The sequence below is a fragment of the Copadichromis virginalis genome, linkage group LG1 (assembly GCF_057382275.1).
Source record: "Copadichromis virginalis isolate Kocher_CV1m ecotype Utaka linkage group LG1, C_Virginalis_male_GT1.1, whole genome shotgun sequence".
NCBI lineage: Eukaryota > Metazoa > Chordata > Actinopteri > Cichliformes > Cichlidae > Copadichromis > Copadichromis virginalis.
The window spans coordinates 31,371,236-31,390,492 of record NC_140618.1 but is presented as its reverse complement, the minus strand read 5'-3'; the positions used below and the strand labels follow the sequence as shown (position 1 = coordinate 31,390,492).

Below are 19,257 nucleotides of genomic sequence, written 5' to 3'. Positions count from 1 at the left end.
TAAAGAGGGTGGTGTCAAAATATTGTGGCACTGCTTATATGTAATTTCTGTGTATTTTACACTCTAACTCATTTTAACCCTGTGCCATAACCTTCTACGTAACCTGATATGCACCTCTCAAGCAATGTAACTACATGTCAGATTGATGCATACCACAACGACTTGAATGACATGGTTAGGACGTAGCTTTCCAGCAGAAGTCTAAATCAAGCTTTACAAGCCAAGACTGGAGCCTAGCGCAAACTTATTATACAGACTAGCCCCACTCTGACACCAGCCCATTGGTAATTTTTATTACACTGTATTGCCCAATCAAGTCTCTTAACACAACCCTCCCTTACCTCGCTTGTGCACCCTGTAGAATTTGTTTTAGTGTGGAAGATATGGCTGATAAAGATGGAAACAAAAGCAAAAAGGTGGAGCTGAAAAGCTAAAAGAGCATATTAAAGCATATGTTGAGCATATGTTTTATAGAAAATGATGCTGGACATTAAACAAAATATGGAGTACTTAAAATGAGCTCAATCTGAAACATATGAAGCAGTAATATTAATTACTTTAACATCGATTGGGAATGTATTTCTGCAGAATAATTACTTTCACTTTTGATATCTTATGGAAAATTTTCCAATAATGCAATTCTATGTCTACTGAGGTTTTTTCATTGTGGTTTATTGCATCATTTCTTAAAGGAATGATTTGAAAAGTTACCAAAACACTAGTCGTTTTCGGTTAATAATAAATAATTTTGGTAACATAGTAGATATTTATTCAACTAAAAAAATTATTAATATTTTGTAATTCTTCAGCCAGGAAGAAGTGCGGAAAGTTGAAGATGTCCATATACAGTTTAACTTGTTAAATTGCTGAATAGGGCAGGAAGATGTTATGTGTGTGAGAGAGAAACAGAGTGTGAGCGGGGCAGGAGAGGGGGTCATCTTTGCAACCTATCTATCCATCCATCCATAATTGGATCTTCTACAGTCACTGTATCAAGACTCCAACATGTCTCAGAGAAAACACCACAAAAAAAAGTTTCCCCTGACTCTCCTTTCTGAGGTGACCAGTTAAATTCCCCAGAAGACGTATTATCCATCTGAAGGGCATTAGCTGAAAGTAAGAAAACCACAATCTAGAGAACAGGGTTCAACAAATGCAAGCAGAGAACATTTAACTAGAGGAGAAGTGCAGACAAATGGAACCCCAAAATAAACACTTGGAAGAAACGCACAATGAATTTCTCATGAACTGACAAGACCAACAAATTAACAATACACAATAACAGCCCAACATTTAGATTATAAATGAAGGCTGGGAAATAATATTTGGATAAGTACGGCAGCAGATTATAGACCTGAGAACAAGAAATAAGAACAAGATAAAACACATAAAGACCTACAGTGTACGCTTCAAAAAATGCACTGGAGAAATCAGGAGTTAGAAGACATGTACAACCAAGTACAACGGAGGAATACAGACACGAGGCAAAGCTAGTACAGGAGGCAAAATAAAAAAAGAACTGAAAGAAAAGCTTGAAGAAAAACAAGCAAAATTAGAAGAACTGTAGAAAAGATGCAAGAAAGTTGAGAGGGGAAACGCAGAAGCAATCGATGACATAAAAAACCTCGGCGCTCCAGGAACAGTGACTGAAAAAGAAGAAAAAAAAACGCTTCTGCTTTTTCAAAAGGAAGGATTCTCCTGCTTTCTCACTTGATCATGAGGAGGCGTAGTCTCCCCTTCCTCTCCGATCATCTCTCTGTTGGTCTCCCCTCCCTCTTCATCATTTTTCACCCTCACACCCCAACCAGTCACGGCAGTTGACTGTCCCTTCCTGAGCCTGGTTCTGTCAGAGGTTTCTTCCTATTTAAAGGGAGGTTTTCCTCCCCACTGTCACCTAGTGCTTGCTCAGGGGGAATTGTTGGGCTTTTCTCTCCTATCTCTTTCCTTCTTTTTATTTGTGTTTTTCATTTTTTTTCATTGAGAACACAGGGTAGGGAGATAGGAGGAAAAAATAAAGACAAATGAATCTTTTTTTTCTTACATGCATCAAATCAATGTCTTCATTCAAGAATAATTTAAGAAATCAATGCCAAAATTACACATCTCCAAGTCTTAAAGACAATCCTAAACCAAACAGAAACAGCTCTGCACTGGACTACACCCCCTGCAACTAGGGCCCCTGAAAATAAGCCACTATAACTAGTCTCTATCATGACCTAGCACACAGTAGTCCTTTAAGCTGCATACCAGATACTACTCACCAATCCCACCATATTAAACTCTGCAGCTTCACTCACAAAAGACGGGCTACATCTGCCAAAACATGCAATAAACATACTGAACTTTTTGCCTGTATTCTGCACTTGTGTTCACGTCCAGCCTTCTTCCACGACAGATTCTTTAGTGCTTTTGCAGGTATCAGGTTAGATAGAAATGATTTTTAGACAGTTGTTCCATCACACTTCAGCAATAGGAAAACATCAGTTAATCTCAATTTCCATAATCTAGAAATTTGAAGTCACTACTCAAGAAATCTCTGTATCACAATCTCTTTATGACTGCGCATGGATAAAGGAAGATAGTCTAGGTGTAGCATAGACAGCATGAGCTAGAAAATGAATAAGTTGATTAAGTTAATCTTATTCAAGTAAGAGCAACCTTTTTAAAGGGTAAATTTAACTTGATAAAAACTTCAGCGTATAGGGATGTGCATTTTGTTTTTTGCAGAAGTCAAAACCAACCTTCAAAATCTTTGTAAAGAGGACAGTGCTAACCAGTGGTCAATGTTACATGTACAGTATAAGTCTAGAAGATCACAATTTATCTCAGTTCCCCAGTGAAATGGAAAATCCCACCAAACACATAAAAAAACCTCACATAAACAAAAACAAGTGTCCCAAAGCTGAACTAATGATTTATTTTGTACATCTACATGTACAGCATTTTCAGGAAAACGTGTGTACTAATGCAAAGTGGTTACAAAAATAAAGCACATTCTTACGTAAATATGACATGACAGAAAAACTACACTTACAAATGCTGATTAAGAAAATAAGGGACCATCTCACTTGAACGTCTTTCTGTCATTGTTAGACAAGTTTCTCAAAACAAAAAAGAATGGTTAGCAATCTGCACAAGTTCTGTTCAGTGCTTTATATGTGCACACTTGTACATGTCAGTCACTTTCATGGTTCTAGACAAATCTCTGGAGCAGTTCCCAGTGGTTTCCTTTAGGCCTCCACGTCTGACAAAATAGGACCAAATATATACTCTTGAAGAAACTGACATAAACATAACTATCATATGTGTCACTGTGGAAAATACAACCAAAGCAGAGGTTACATTTTCACACCCTGCGCTCACTGTAACAACTTATATCATTTTGTAACGCCTCTGACAAGCTTGTAACCTTGTCAAATCTGCCTCTATCATCTAATACGTAATCTATGATATACTGTTTGAATGTGCTAATACTCCTGGTACATGGCCCCAGTTATCAATAGTGTTTGTTTGATAATATCAAAAAAACCTCTTGAAATAGAACAATTCATTTTAGTGCATCAAAACATTATCTGACATGCATCAATCTGTTAGTGTGGAATGACTCACATATGCCTATCTTCTAATGTAAACTGTAGGCAATGCTACCTTGGGACAGTACCTCCATGTTAAAATAAACAAGAGACATAAATATATATCCCACTGACAGGACGGTGAGTTTTACAGACACTCGTGTCCCTGTTAATCTCTGCTGGATTCTTGCTTTATACCATCTTAAATCAGAAACATAAACAAGGCAATATACCAGAGAAATGCTGTGGAAATGTGGCGCTTATCATACTGAAGTACTGTACAAGATAAGAGAAGACGATGTCATTAAAAAGACAAAAGAAAAAAAACGGACGGAAGTTTCTTGTGTGTTTCAAAATTGTCCTCTCAGTTCCTGCTTATAGAGGTAAAGTGTTCAAAAAGGCAGTCGGGGTCTTTAAAGAGTCTCCCTCTTCATCAAGCTATCGCTTTCGCCTCAGGCAGGAATGCCTCCCAAAACTTTATGAGCTGGAAAACAATCAGAGTGAGAAGAAGACAAAAAGACTATTAAAACATTTTTTTAACAGTAAGATGTTAATCGTTACCGAAGTTTAATAGCCATGTTCGTTATCCTCACAAATACTTGTACATGTTGGATATGATGCTTAATATAGTTAAGTGATTACCCGCTGTTGGGACTGCAGCATTGCTTCCAGGTATTTGATTATCTGGCTCTTGAAGTCCTTGGCTTTCTCTTTCTGAAAACACAAGAGTTGTCACATCTAAGGTTCAAGCCGGCTGTAGGAATTTCTGGCAGAACTTCCCCTGTTTCTGAGGTCAAAAGGAGCTGAAATCCAGCAACTTTATTGTGAAGAACAACCCACTGTAGCTTTTGGCTTTCATCAGCTTTCACAGTCCCCTAACATCATTTATTATTACCTGCTCTGTTCTCACATTCATATGAATCAGTGCAATCTGAAGCACTGAATCTGAAGAATGTCAAGAAAAGTGCAGGGATGAAGTGCATGTTTGAAATCAACTATCTTGAGTTCACAATGAAGTTGCTTGTGCTACTGGAAAAACCGTAAGTGTTCACCAGGTCAAATAGATACAGTAGCACTCTTAACATTCCAGCAGTGACAAAATGAGACACAATCATTCTACTTTGATACTAACTTTTGGTGACACATTAAAAGAAACCCTTCCCAACATACCTCAAACCTGAGAACCTCCTTGCGTACAGTCATGCCAATTCTGTCAAAATCTCTCTCGTACTGAGTAACCCTCGCCTCCCACTGACGACACAAAGGGAGAAAAAGAAACAAATCACCACAACTTGCAAAAGATGACAAAACACAAGCTAATAAATACAGAGAGACTACAGATGACTGTCGACATTGACGGAAAAGGGTGAAATCCACTCCTCGTAGTGAAATCAAAGAGGTGATTGAAGTGTAGACTTTCAGCTTTAATTCAAGGTATTATACAATAATATTGTCGTAAGAGTTTATACTGGCTCAAAAGCAGTTGCTGGTTTCCTTCGTGAGTTTGAGTTCATGACAAATTGAGGAAAGGTCAGGAATTTGATATCAGTGGTGATGATGCGAGTGAAGGATGCCGTCAACAACAGCTTAGTGGGATGGTAACTGTAGGAGTGGAAAAATAACCAATTCAGTACTTTCCAAAACAGAATGAATAACCTGGGCCCTATTTCAGGAAGTCGGTTTAGAAAACTCAGAGTGAAAAACGATACTCAGGGTTGAGTAACCCCGAACTGTCCAACTCGGAATATTCGGTTTCAGAAAGGCTGATAACAAGTAGTTCAGTCAACGCGGAGTTGCTTTAACCCCAAGTTAAGCGTTCGCACGAGGATACATAAAGCCCTGATTAGTGGAGCACAGATTAAGCGAGTCACCATGGAGACGGAGGGAAAGAAGGCGCGGTCAATGTATTTTACAGCGCTTGAGGCCGAAATTCTGATGGCAGCATATGCCGATAACATGCAAATTTTGCGGAAAAAAAGTAACACAGCCTCAGCTGCAAAAGAAAGAGAGCATGCATGGCAAAACATAGCCGACAGAGTCGATGCGTGAGTGTTAATTTAAACATTGATCTAGGGATTTCCACCCATTTAACACGTTATTTTATTATATTTTATTTTATTTTGTATTTTATACATTTTATTTTGTGATGTGATGTGAGCGCAGGTGCAACCCAACAGGCCCCAAACGTTCCTGGCAGCAAGTAAAAATGAAATATAAAAATATAGTCCAAACAGGTAAGGTGTAATTGTATTATGAGCCATAGTGCTTGGTCTGTTTGTCCGATGTAAATCAATTGCAGTTAGAGGCTACATTAATTTCCCCTCTGTAAGCACTTATTGAAATTATCTGAGCACATTACAAGTACATATTTGCTTACTCTGTATGCTCAAATGTGACCCGTTATAGCCAACAGAAAAAAAAGCGGAGGCCCGAAAAACAGGTGGGGGTCCTCCACCACCACCACTCACAGAGCCTGGCCACTTGGCTTCCACATTTGTGATAATGTTGGCAGCATCACATATGATCTTCACAGTGCAGAGAACACAAATTAGCATCCATTACTATAATGAAATAATTTGTTAGTTTGAAATGCTACAGGGAACTATGTACCTGTACATTAATGCTGTGGAAAGACTTCCTGTTCACATAGTCTCCTTCATTTACTGAAGGAGCAATGATTGGAATGTGAGTGCCATCTGTACAGCCAATCACGCCTGGGAACCGTGAGAATAAATGTAAAATGTAAGTAGTAGTTCAAGTATCACCACATCATGAATTAAGTTTTGTTCATCCTGCTACCTGCAATTTTGTGGCATCCCTCTTTGATAAATCGTGTGGGTCTATGACCGGGGAACACCACAAACGAGTACAGGAGACGTTTCAGTGCAACTGTAACATTCCTGACTGCCCGACAGACGGTAGCCTTGGAAACGTGCTCAGCGTCACCAATATTATACAGAAAGCTCCCGTTTGCAAAAAACCGAAGTGCAATACAAATAATATGTACAGAACTGAGAGGATGTCCACGATGTGTCACATGAGCAATATTAGGCCTGAGGATGTTATTCAAATAAATTGTAGATTGTGCTGAAAAACGGTAACGTTCACACAGAAAATCATCAGGAAATGATAAAATGTCCAAACGCGCTCTAATCACTCTCTCCCGGCGGAGAGCTCTGCGGAGAATTTGGGCTTCAACATCTGCTGGCTCTTCAAGGAAGGAGCACGCCATGTCTGACACTTCCTACAGTCAGGTTTCCGACAAAGAGGCGGAGAAGGTCAGGGTTAGTTGAAGTAAACCTGCTAGGGGGCAGGTTAGCTTCACGGAGTGTGTCGTCATAGTAACTCACTCAGAATTAATCTAAACTCGCTTTGTGAAACCGAAAACCCAGAGTTTTCGTTAACTCAGGGTATACTTACTCAGAGTTTGCACTAAACCGGCTTCCTGAAATAGGGCCCTGGTGAGCTACCAGCACCAAAAGAATATGACACACAAAGTGAATTTACACACTAAACTGCTTCACAACATTGAGCCAGCAAACAACACTGTAATGGAAGAATCGAACAAAAAAACCCACAAAATGAAACAAGCCAAAAAAACAGATGTATTTTCTAACAGGTCAATGCAACAACTTGTTAAACCCAAGTGTAGCTGACAACCCACACTTCAAATTAAATTCCTTCAGTGTCGTACTGATGTGAAATCAATTCCACTAATGACAACACTCTAACAGATACCAAACTATATTAGTGTTGGAGCAGTTCAATATTAACCAATGTCAGAAATTGGTGAAAAAGCAGCTTCACAGTGCCATCTTACAAAATAATCCACAACCATACAGCAACTTGTTACATGGATTTTCGGTTTGCAGCTTTTTTTGCAATCTTGCTGACAAAAAGAACTAAATAAATGAACAAAATTACTCTTACATCTCCACTTTGATAAGAAGCTGATAATTTAATAAAAGCAAAGAAAAAAAACGAAATGTTTATATATTTGAAGAAGCTGACATGTTGGTAATGGGAGTGTCTCCGAAATCAGAACAAGATGTCAAAGTATTTTAAATGAAACTTTTTTGTTTGGGTTCCTGTAACCTGTTTGTCAAACTGGCCTGATCAACAATCTGCTGCAGGAGAAATTTAAAAAGAAAAGAAAAACCTTTGAAGTTCATTTTGGTGTAAACTAAAGACTTTGAGTGCTGCATTAACTGTGTGCTCACTGCCACTGTTACCTCAGTGATCTCTTCTTTGGCCTGCTGCAGTTTGTCGGGTTTGTTGGCCCACAAGAGCTTGGCCTCGGCCTCTCTCTTCTTTTGGAGTGTACTCTGAGCCTCCTGCCACCTCTGCCACGCCCGCATGCGCTGGTCAAAGCAGCCCTGTGGACATCCATTTTTAGATCAGACAGTGGTAGTAGCAACACCTGATCTTTCCACGAAACACAACAGACAGCTTGTCTGCAGTAAAACTGTGACCTTGCACCACGTTAAAGGTTGGTTACAGATCTAAGGAGAGCCCTTATTGTTGTCGTTACTTCCTCAAGCGGTGCGATTCGAACATAAAGCTGTGCATATCGCATCGCTCACTTGCACAACATTAAATGGCCCTATTCAGACACTTGATCGTACATGTATAGGTTCTTCTGCACTAATGATACTGCCTTCTTTTCTTTTTTTTTAAGATTTTTATGTAAATAACTTCATTCAGTTTATTTAGTTTTACGAGAGAAATGCAACATAAAATACTCAAAAATTACCAACATCAGGAAATTCTCAAATCTTACTTTCTCTGGGATGTCGCCCTCATTTCCCTCAAGAAATATATTTCTTCCCATCTACCCTATCCTATCCACCATCCTAACAGTACAAGTAGAAGGCTTACCCGCACAGCACCCAGCAGGCGGATGTAGTCACCAAGCAGTTCTGCAAAGATGAAGAAGTCACTGGCTGCCTGCTCCTGATGCAGCTGCTCCATCTTGTCCTCCACCTCTGCCAGCTGCGAAAGGGCCCGTGACAGAGCTGTATTGTCCTCAGAGTTCCCAAGCATGGCCAAACTTTTGGCAAACACTGCTGTGTTCCCACATAGCTCTGGTATTAAAGGCGGAAGCAGAAAATATATTCAGACTACTTGTTTCACCCTGAAAGAACTGAAAGACAGTTGGGCTGAAATGTTTTCTTTCCCTAAATTAATTTGATAAACGATGCAAAGAAAAGCTCAAGTCAATAAAAAGCAGGTGAAGCTCACCTTTCCTGTGAATGACAAGGGAGTCAACCACGACATGAAGCTTCCTGAGCTGTTGCTCCTCATTCTCCACCTCCTGGAACTTGTCCTCGAACCACTGAGAGACACAGAATAAACATCAGCAACCTCTTCATTGTGTTTAGAATGGCAGATCTGTTTGATGCCTTCTGCTGGCTCCACAGATCTATCAGGGTCTGTTCCTACTCATCCTTATGCAAATTTACATTTGGAGGCCACATGTGGAACGGTATGTAAAAACTAAACACTTCAGCCCTCTTTTCAGCCCTTACAGTGTCAGACTCATTCATCTTGATGGTCATCTTGTTGACAGCATCTGATGCCTTATTGATCATTTTGAGGAAACCTGCTCCACTCAGTGCTTGGGTGTTCACGGCTCTGGGCAACTGAACATAAAGCATTCCAAGAATTATACATTTAAAATTCAGCAGTGACCAGTCAAGTATTTGTCCCATTCCTACTTTTTATATCTTGAAATACTCACGTCTTCTCTTTCCAAGAACTCACGCACATCAGGATCCTGTAGTAAAGATGGGTGAGACACTACTCTCTGAAGATACCTACATAAAGCACAGTGGCATCAGGGATGAAGTGTGTGAAGCAGAAAATGTAATAAAAAAAACAACAACAAAGAAACTAGACATGACGTTAATAATGTCACTGTGTAAATCATATATGGATCCACACCTCTCCAGAGCTGCTCTTCTCCTCTCCACAAACTCTACTGATGATGGATCATCCATTCCCACCTTCACTTTGGTCATTCCTGTTGAACCAAATGACACGTGTCACACAGCAGGGAGAGAAAAAAAAAGTGCAGAACCAAAGAAAAAAACAAATGCCTGGCACCCACCTACAACACTTTTCTCTGGTGGTAGTGGAATGATGCATCCATGGAGTGACTGCTTGACTGACAGCTTTTCATAAAGGCCCAAGAAGTCACTAAAGCGCCTCCTCACAGAGAAGACCTTACTCCTGAACATGGGCAAGGAAGTCTGGTGGAAGATCAGTGACAGGACATGAGAAAGGCACAACAGCAAAAGCTAGTGAAAGCCACGAATTAACACAAGCTGGATTATATACCCTGGTGGATACTTTGTAGGCCACATATGCATTCATGCCATCCCCTAAAGAGGACAAAAACATCACACAATTAGCTACTTTACAATTAATAACATTAGTTTAATCTACAAAATGTAGAAGGTTGTATGATGAAAAAAAAAAGAAAAAAAAAAAAGAGACTGACCGATTTTCTCTGGGTTTGTGACAGCAACATCCACATCAAAACTGTCCTTGGCTTCTTCCTCTTCCAGCTACAACCAATAAGAAGACAGCAACACAACTCATACCTTGAACACACCTAAGCCTTTGCAGCGCAAGCATTAGAAAAGCATTCACGCTACTGAGATTCTCACAAGTTCTTAGAGGGCTCAGCCGTGGCCTGTACCTGCTCCAAGGAGGTGGGCTGCATGGCTGCGGGGCTCGGAGTGAATGTGGAGGCATGTCGAGGACCAGAGGGCTCCTTCCGAGCGGAGCTGCTGGACTTGTCTGTGCTCAGTTCTACGTTTGTATCTGGAGAAAGAAAGCCTTTTCATTCATGTTCCAGACTTTTACAGACTGGCTGTCATTTCTTGCTGCAAAAAGTTTCATAAATTCAAATTCAGATTTATTGTGGTAGCTTTTGGTGACCAGCAGCATCTACATCCAGCCTTAAGCCTCTTCTGATGACTGACAGCTTATGTCTACTCATAACTGGATTTTCATTTCAATTTTTTGTGCAGTGTGGTTTGGAGGAAAGGTAACAGATACTATATGAAACTAACCAGAACAAGCTTTGTGAATTTTGTGAGGGAATCTTGATTTCTGGGAAAAATATTCAGGAAAAAGGCAGACATCTCCCAAACTGGGGTCACAGATGCATAAAAATGGTCAGCTAGTAAGCTGTGGTGTTTAAACAGTGCTCAATTGCAGAGGTGGGAAGTAACGAAGTACAAATACTTCATTACTGTAATTAAGTAGAATTTTCAGGTTTCTCGACTTTACTTGAGTAGTTTTTTCCTGACTACTTTTTTACCTTTACGCCTTACATTTTCAAAACAGACTCATTTGGGTAGAGTTATTATTTCGTCACTGCGAAGCTCCAAACATCAAACTGATTTGACCCTAAATAGAAACACGTGGAAGACAACCCTGTTCATTTATTCATCACCAGCGGATGTTGCATAGAAATAGACAAAAGAGGCAAAACTGTGCTATAGTCTGGGATTAAAGTGGGCCAGTGGGTTTTTTTTTTTGCCACAACACCGGAACGACTGCGGGTGTCAGTGAGTTGCAATTGCAGTACTTCAACATCTAGCTGGCCCTACTGAAGACAAAAGGTTTGGCGCACAGTGTATTGCTAGCTGAAGGTCCAGCTGCTGTATTTCAAAGGGAGAGAAAAGAAAGAGCTAACTTCACTCAGAGATGAAAGAAAAGTTGCATAAAAATCATTTGCAGGTTAGTGTATTATAAACAGGTTAGTTTGTTATACTGTGATAATTTAAAGTAAAGAACAGTGTGTGACAGTGGTCAGAGTTAGGTACATCAAGGGTAGCAGGGAAGAATCTGAAGTTAAACTGATGATGCTTCGGTCATCGAATTCCACCTTCATTCCCCTGTATAGTGTCTAATATGACGACAGCATAAACAGTGTATTGTCAGTGTAGAGGATGGAAATGAGCCAGAACAACTCAAACTTAAACAACTGTTAAATTCAGGTGTGTAAATCCACAAAGAGCAGCTCAGCAGCAGGAGTTATACAGTTCACCTGATCACGGTCTGCATATTAAGAACATCTACTGGAGCTCTCAATAGAAATTATTTTGAGTTGTGTTTCTTTTCCCATATTAAGTCATTACAACTGATTTTAGAGCTCCTGCTGAATCCACTTTAACCTCTTCCCTACTCCCAAAAAATTCTGTTCATCTAGATGTAGCATTTTCAGTATGAGAAACGTTTCCTCACTCATCCAAGTGACCTGCAGTCAGCTGAGACTGAAGAAGTCACTTGGACAAGTGACAAAACTTTTCTCCCCCTAAAAACGCTACGTACAGATGAACAGAATCAACTTTTTGGGATTTCCTTACCTGGATGATTGAGCATGCATCGGACTCTTCCCTACTCATTTTCCTGTTTAGAGTCAAAGCCATCCTCTATACTTTCCCCTTCTCTTCATTGAGCTACTTTTATTCTCTTACTTTGAGTACATTTCATACCCTGTACTTTATTACTTTTTCACTTCTACTTGAGTAAAGAAGTTGAATCGGTACATCTTTTCTAACACTAGTATCTACTGCTGTAGTCCATCTGCTTCGAGGTCTTATGTGTTGTGCATGCAGAGATGCTCTTCTGCACACCTTGGCTGTAATGAGTTGACTTGTTATTGCCTTCCTATCAATATGCAGCAGGGTAATTTTCCTCTGATCCGGTCGGATCTGCAGTTTTTGAAATACTCTGAACTTTCTGGCACCAACTACTATGCCACATAAACTTAAATCATCAACATGTTTGCATAATCTTGAGTTGAGTAAAGCAAGCTGTCACCATGCTTGTTTGTTGTTGTTGTAGTATTATGTTATCTGTGCAAGATCGCCATGAAAAATGATACAGTCAAGAGCAAGAAGCTGTGGATGCTGCAGAGTCACGAGTGAACTGGCAGATGTTGTTAGGGGGAAGTGTGTCCTCACCAGCAAACAGATCGTTGTCATCGTCGGAGTGAACTCCGTTGGCCTTGGCCGCTGTGCTGCTGGCCGCCTCCTCGCTGAACAGATCTGAAGGCTCCTCGCTGACGCGGTCGGGCTGAGAAACTCCCCGGCTCACAGACACGGGGTTACTCTGCAGACAACCACCACAGAGACGAGCTGTCATTACAGTTTGTAGCCCGTTAGGACAGGGGCTGATAAGCAGGGTGGAGTCATGTGACTAACGGAGCTCACCAAATTTTGATTTATTAATTCTGCTAAAACGATAAGTAAGAGGGGCTTGACTGTGAACGAAGCCAGCGTTTTAATTAACAATTAACCAACGGGAACAGGCCGAACAAGACAAAAGCAGTGATAAAACCTATTACTTGGTAATAAAGAGAGGCCAATTTTAACTCTCAGCTAACTCCGGACACCTTTACAAATTTCTTTCGCTGCTTCCAAAGAAAACCTGCCCGTATTTCGCGACTGTCCGTCAAAGCCTCAGCGTTTTGGGATGCCCTGAATGCAGGTCAGTTGAGATATAAAAAAAAATGCAGGCTTTCTGACTCTGACTTAATGCAAACCTAAAAACACACGTCAATTTGTTACTGGTGTCACCGAAGCGGGAACCTACGTTACTAACGAAGATGTCCTCGCCCTCGTCGCTGTCCGCGTCTGCCATGTCACACAATCCCGGCTCTGACTCCTCTGCTGTGGGGAAAGGAGGTGGGTTCCGATCCGAGCTGGCCGCCATATTCCCTGTTGTGAGCGCAACTGGCGTCCCGGAAGTGAAGGGGGGGCCGGCGGTTGAGCGGCTGCAGCGACACCTGCCGGTCACTTGGTCACATTACAGCCTCGGAAACCACTGCACGTTGTAACCCAAGAGAAACAGTGTCTTTGATTTCAGATTGCAGATTTTTGCTGAGAGTGTGCTTCTTAGACAAATATCTAAAAACACCCCCCCCCCCCAAAACAAACAAACAAACAAACAAAATTTCCAAACTGTTTGCTTATTTGGCACCGTGAACAATGTCTAGAGCGCATATGTCAAAATAAGTAATTTTATGTTCCTCGCAAAAGTTTGTGCATGACCGTTAAAGTTTACTTAAAGTTTACTGTATGCGGCTTAAAAGCGCATGCTGACCGTAAACTACATCTCCCACAATGCATTTCGATTGTTTGAACCTCAATGCCCATGGTACCAGGAGCTAGAGGGACATGAGGTACCGCCAGATCTGTTATTTGATTATAGACATGTGTGGTATCCACAGAAACGTCAAAGACCAAAGACCACCAAAAAAGCAAAAACGGCTTAACGATTAACAAGCAGCTAAACAGATTCCGCAAAAAGATGTAAACACAAAGCCCGGATCTCACCTATACAGGATATGCCCATAGGGTGTGAAAAGCTGACATCCCACAGATTCCGAAACGGCAGGTTTTGTCACCCTCCAACCAAAACTCACTGAACCAGCAGCAAAACAAGACCACTACACTTCACGTTTGAAAAACACTGTAATGAATTTCCACTTACTTTGCCTGCCTTGTTTCCACCCATAAATTCGCACTTCCTTCACAGCACCATCTCTCAGTGTGCTTCAAGACCATAGTTTCCCAAGAAAATTCTCTATTTTCTGCCTTATTTGCTTGCTTATTACGCACCAATCTTCCGTTGTATACAGTGTTGTCGGTCGCTGCCCTCACCATCGCCCCACACACACACACACACACGCACACACACACAAATTATATCTGACAAGAAAGCCTAATTTCTACAGTTCAGCACCAAAGAAATTTCAACTTTCAAAATTTATACCAAATTGCGAAACGCTTAGCTATGTCTGTAATAAAACCTCTGTAACGTTGTGAAAAACGGAAGTTTGTTTTTCCACTTTCTACTATAGAAATCTGTTTTTTTATGACTACAGTTTTAAAACAACAACAACCACACAACAAGGAGAGTCTGGGCAATAAGCTACCAGAAAGTCTCTTGTAATTGTACACATTTATATCTTACAATTTAAGTCCAAAGAGTCATGCTGACAGAGTTCTTTCTTTGTCACAGAAGCTCTTTCTTTAACATGTAGAAAAACAGTTAAATGTGTGACTTCTTTACATTGACAGAAAGGGCAGTTTCACTGGTCCTGCCGCTTAAGATCCAAGTGGGCTGTATGTGGCCCGCAATGTAAAATTAGTTTGACACTCCTGGTCTACATTCAGGTGACATGATTTTACCTGTTCAAAGGTGTAATTCTCATAGGAGTGCACTTACCACGTGACCGCTGATGATCAAATGTCAGTGTTATGTGGCTAGATCAGAGGGCAAAAACTGAACTTATTAACCTGAAGGTTGGGTGTTTGTACTGAACTGTTGCATTAGACTGTTTTAGTAGTAGTGAAGCAGTAGCAGGAGACTGTCAGGCAGGTGGTGTTCTGCAATTCAGGGCACTTTGTTTCTTAAATGTCTAGAACAGGGATGTAAAACTCATTTTACATTACGGGCCACATGCAACCCACTTTGATGTTAAGTGGGCTGGACATGTTAAACTCACCTTTGTGTCAGCGTGCAATTTCAACAATATATCTCAGTTTTTATACATGATATAGAAAAGTTACTATACAGACAGCTCATTGCACAGACTTTTCTGTAATTATAAAACAAAGCTTTTGTTAATTTACAGGAAATAACCTGTTTTTTTCTTTTACCTTATGAATACTCATGAGTGAGGTCTTCATTCGCAGCAATGCTATAAAAAACTATTAAAATACAGTTAAAAGTCTAAAACCTCGGCGTCCTTCACTTGTTCCAAAGCTATACAGTGGGCTGAACCCGAGCCTTTGTTGGGCCGATTTTGGCCCCCACCCTCATGTTTGACATCTTGATCTAGACTATATAATATTTATCTGGTCTGAGATGAACATAGACAAACTCAAATGTCGGCTTTTCGCACCCTATGGGCATATCCTGTAGACAAGATATCACAGTTTACAACTCTTTGAGTAAAGTATTTTTAGCCTATATATTTTCTTTTTAGTGGGTCATTTTTCTACATGTCTTTGCCAGATCGTAATATTTCCCAATACCTAGTTTATGCACACTCTTACAAATGCGTTTTATACTGGCTTTGCACGCTTGGACTGTCCTCTCAGTGGAGATCAAAACAAGTAGTTTTATTTTGCTTTTTTTGTTTTGCTGCGAATGCTGCAGAAAACAGCAAAAAGCATGACTAATAGACATGTTTTTTAAGTAAAATCCACAGCTTTAAAAATGCAAAAATAGAGAAATTTCATCATAACTGCACTGACTGTGGAAAAAATGACTTTCCGTCAGCTGACCTCACATACAGGATGTTGTCACGTCTATAGATGGAAGAATTTTTGTCACGTGTACATAGATTCAGGTTCACACTGTGAATAAAACCCAAATGTTTTTCCCTATCATGTGAGGTGAATCCATCTCATAATAAACACATGATAGAGTACAAACTGACATAGGCAGTCCTTTTCTATGGATTGTTAAATTTATGAGGTGAAATGACAGCTGCCCTGCTTTTTTAATGAAGGATTTCAATGTTGTAAATCAAGCCTGAATAGCAATCTTTGACCTGTCGTTTACCGAAAGATATGTAAAGCCCAAGGTTAGAGACTCTTCGGTGTTCGCTCATCTCTGGAGTATGTATGTATACCAATGATGCCTGTCGGGCGTCATGTCTGATGAAAAGAAGACGAGCAGACACGGTTACTTTGTTAGTATTCATAATTGTTTGTATACACAATGTATAGGAGCACCAATAAAAAAAACATCTTTTTTTTCCTCTTTTTTTTGTCCAAACATTTTTTCCGACATTTTTTAAAAAGCCACAGATTTTTTTTCTCCATTTCTACAGAAAGCAAAGAAAGCTCTGTACATGAACAAGCAACAACAGAATTCCTCATCGTGAGCTGCAGAGTATAAACCGCCTGGCCGCTCAATCCTTATCATCTCTGAAGCAAAAAACAAAAATAATAATAATAATAAACATTTAAAAAAAAAAAGAAAAAAAAAAGACCAGCTGCCTGCTGCTTACCTAGGACACTACGTTACACAAACAGCTTTCGATATTTAAAACACAAGATATGTAAGAAATGTACTTTCCAAAAATTGTGAAAAAGTGCAATACAGGTTCAACTGTTTACAACTCAATAGATTATTTCCCAAATGGAGTCCGCTCCTCTTTCTCCCACTTTTGTCCGTCAACCCCCACCCTGGTCCCTCCCGACGTGCCGCCCCACAAAAACTTGTTCCTTGTTTGTATCCATAGTTAAAATCTCTTACAGTTATATTGACATTCATGACGATGTACATGTATGAGAAACATGGTATTCACAAAAGTAGAGCAAATTACTATGATCGCAAATGACAAGTTTCTTTGGGTAAGAGAGTAATGAAAAACTAGTTTCTTTTTTTTTTCTCCTTTTTTTTAAATATTGGATTTGTGTATAGAACAAGCTTCGTTTTTTTCTTCATACAAAACCATGTAAAAAAAACAAAACAAATTGGGAGTCCCCTTCAAAAAGGCCAACATCTTTGCATCTGATAACATCTGTAGAAGAACCACGGTGATGGAAAAACAGCAAACACACTCCTGCGCTGCCGGGGATCGGGGATGCACGCACACACACGTGGTTCAGCAGTACAGATGCTTGAAACCAAATATTGTTTTTTTGGAAAAACAACACACATTCGACTTAACTTCTGGTATAAAACACAACTCGACTGTTGCTGTAGATGTTTTTTTTGTAATTTAGGTGGGGTGGGGGACCAGCGCCCTGAGTCCTCGGTACCCCTGACCTGCGAGGAGATCCTGTCAAGTCCCACTGAACGATGAAGAAGCAGCTGCCGATGGTGACAGCTGAGTGACACCATCCACGCAGAGCAGAGTCGTCTCCACGGCGCCGACATACCTGCGCGTTGGTAAGGGTTTTTTTTTTTTTGTTGTTTTTTTTTTTTTTTTTTTTAAACGGAGCTCCCGTGACAAACCAAAAACTGGAAAACACTTTCATGTACAAAGGGTGGCAACGCGACCTCAGAGAAGAATGTACTGTAGAAACGCACCAGGTCTCTCTCTCCTCTGCTGATATGAAAAACTGAGCTTCAGGACTCATTCATTATCCCACTTCCATCCCAAATAATAATAATAATAATAATAATAATAATAATAATAATAATAATAATAATAATAATGAAATGATGGGAAACATTAAAAACATCAACAAACAAACAAAAAAACATATGTACATGTTTATAAGGATATTTATGTAAAAAATAATACAATAACATAAAAAAACCAATGAAAAGTCATATGACACGTGGGTAAAAGACAAAAGACAAGTTGATGAATAATGTAGGCTTGGTAAAGAGGAGGAGGAGGCTGAAATCCAACGTTCACTTCACTGAAACTGTCCAATAGATATACAAAATGCACAAAGAAAACACTAATCAAACAAACACTGTGTGTAGACTGTGCCTCATGAGCACCATACATCAAAAACCAGCATATTTTTTGGACTTGACACTGAATCAACCGTCTCAAGCGAGAGTGTTCGGCACCGAAAAACAAACAAACAAACAAAAAAAAATGACTACCATTTTTGCTGAGGAAAAAAAAAAAATTCACAATCTTCCGGTTGAACGCGACCAATGTTTGTTTGTTTTTATTTTTCCTTTTTAAAAGTTCATAGTCTCTGAGAATGGTTCTTCATATAAAGATGAAGTTGTCTCACTTTTTCTTCCCTCACATGGCAATCTCCTTCCTGAGACTGAGCAAGGTAAGCCGGGGAAAAAAGGAAAAAGTAATTCCTACGTTTCAGTCTGGAAGTTTTGTTTTTCTCTGCAGGGGGAGACGCGAGAGTTTTTTTTTCTTTTTCGTGGGGATGAGAAGCCATTTTGTGTCCAGCAGCCTCTGGCTCCGAAGGTTTTGTTGATTTGTTTTGTATTGTTTGGTTGTGTTTTTTTCTTTAGGGTGTGTGACTTTCTGTATGTGTGTGTGGGGGGTGACAGAGAGTGTGTGGTTGTGTGTGTGTCTGTCTGTGTGTGGTGTTTTGGTGCAAGTGCATGCTCATGGCGCTGTGGTGATGGCGTTCAGGTCCTTCATCAGGCCCTCGAGGTGGGCCATCTCCTCGGTCAGCTCGTCGGGCTCGTAGCTCTGGGGGAGAGGAACAGGGTTACTGCGGGGGGCGGGGGAGGGGAAGGGGGGGAGGGAGGCAAGCACCTGGAAGGAGGGAAGGAAGAGAGCAGAGGAAAGGAAAGGAGAGGAGAGGATCAGTCAGGGATCTTTCACAGAGGACAGGGAGGAGTTTGGCAAAGGGGGCGCATGGGTGAGGTGAGCTGGAGGGGGGGGGGGCTGGGTGGATCAATGAAACTGAAGGGTCGGAAAAGGACAAAAACAGAAAGAGGCAGCAGACAAAAGCATGACGTCGAGGAAAAAAACCAAGAGAAGCCAACACCAACATACGGTCAACAGCCAATCAAGGCAGAGAGAAGGTTCAATGGCAAAAAATTAAAAATCATTCCAGTTATGGGTTTGTTTGTTTGGTTTTTTTTGTTAAGATCGGTAGTTAACGGTTAAATGAAATGACCAAAGGAGAGCCGACAACGCCACAAAAAAAAGAGAAAGTAAAAACATGGTGAGATTGAATTTGGAAAGAATACAAAAAAAGAAAAACAG

The 19,257-nt window shown here is 40.4% G+C and overlaps 2 protein-coding genes and 1 long non-coding RNA gene across 6 annotated transcripts in view; 1 reads left to right on the top strand and 2 right to left on the bottom strand.

The window, feature by feature from the left end:
- Positions 1 to 2,892: 2,892 nt before the first annotated feature.
- LOC146719044 (sorting nexin-1-like) lies at positions 2,893 to 13,340 on the bottom strand. Its single transcript, XM_085459349.1, has 15 exons — positions 13,185 to 13,340; positions 12,554 to 12,701; positions 10,276 to 10,400; positions 10,075 to 10,141; positions 9,912 to 9,955; positions 9,682 to 9,823; positions 9,516 to 9,594; positions 9,313 to 9,388; positions 9,101 to 9,214; positions 8,814 to 8,907; positions 8,451 to 8,656; positions 7,805 to 7,948; positions 4,743 to 4,823; positions 4,215 to 4,286; positions 2,893 to 4,056 (listed from the first exon to the last, which is right to left on the bottom strand). The coding sequence occupies exons 1-15, from the start codon at positions 13,302 to 13,304 to the stop codon at positions 4,006 to 4,008; spliced, it is 1,563 nt and encodes a 520-aa protein (XP_085315475.1). The 5' UTR covers positions 13,305 to 13,340; the 3' UTR covers positions 2,893 to 4,005.
- A 2,949-nt stretch (positions 13,341 to 16,289) lies between these two features.
- neo1a (neogenin 1a) overlaps positions 16,290 to 19,257 on the bottom strand; it is a 156,233-nt gene continuing 153,265 nt past the window's right edge. For all 4 annotated transcript variants that reach the window (XM_085459301.1, XM_085459317.1, XM_085459326.1 and 1 more), the window contains one exon: positions 16,290 to 18,801. In XM_085459301.1, coding sequence (XP_085315427.1) covers positions 18,649 to 18,801 — 153 coding nt within the window. In that variant the 3' untranslated portion in view covers positions 16,290 to 18,648. The remainder of the gene's footprint in view (positions 18,802 to 19,257) is intronic.
- LOC146719043 (uncharacterized) overlaps positions 17,460 to 19,257 on the top strand; it is a 79,901-nt gene continuing 78,103 nt past the window's right edge. Inside the window, exon 1 of the long non-coding RNA XR_014920879.1 lies at positions 17,460 to 17,504. This is a non-coding gene — a long non-coding RNA (uncharacterized LOC146719043). The remainder of the gene's footprint in view (positions 17,505 to 19,257) is intronic.

Bases quoted from the DNA above. Each gene is read 5' to 3' on its own strand.
- LOC146719044 (XM_085459349.1), bottom strand. From the start codon at position 13,304: ATGGCGGCCAGCTCGGATCGGAACCCACCTCCTTTCCCCACAGCAGAG. The intron at 9,595-9,681 runs GTGGGTGCCAGG...TTGGTTCAACAG, and splicing joins ACCAGAGAAAAGTGTTGTAG to GAATGACCAAAGTGAAGGTG. The intron at 4,824-7,804 runs GTAACAGTGGCA...TTGTGTCGTCAG, and splicing joins CCAAAGAAGAGATCACTGAG to TGGGAGGCGAGGGTTACTCA.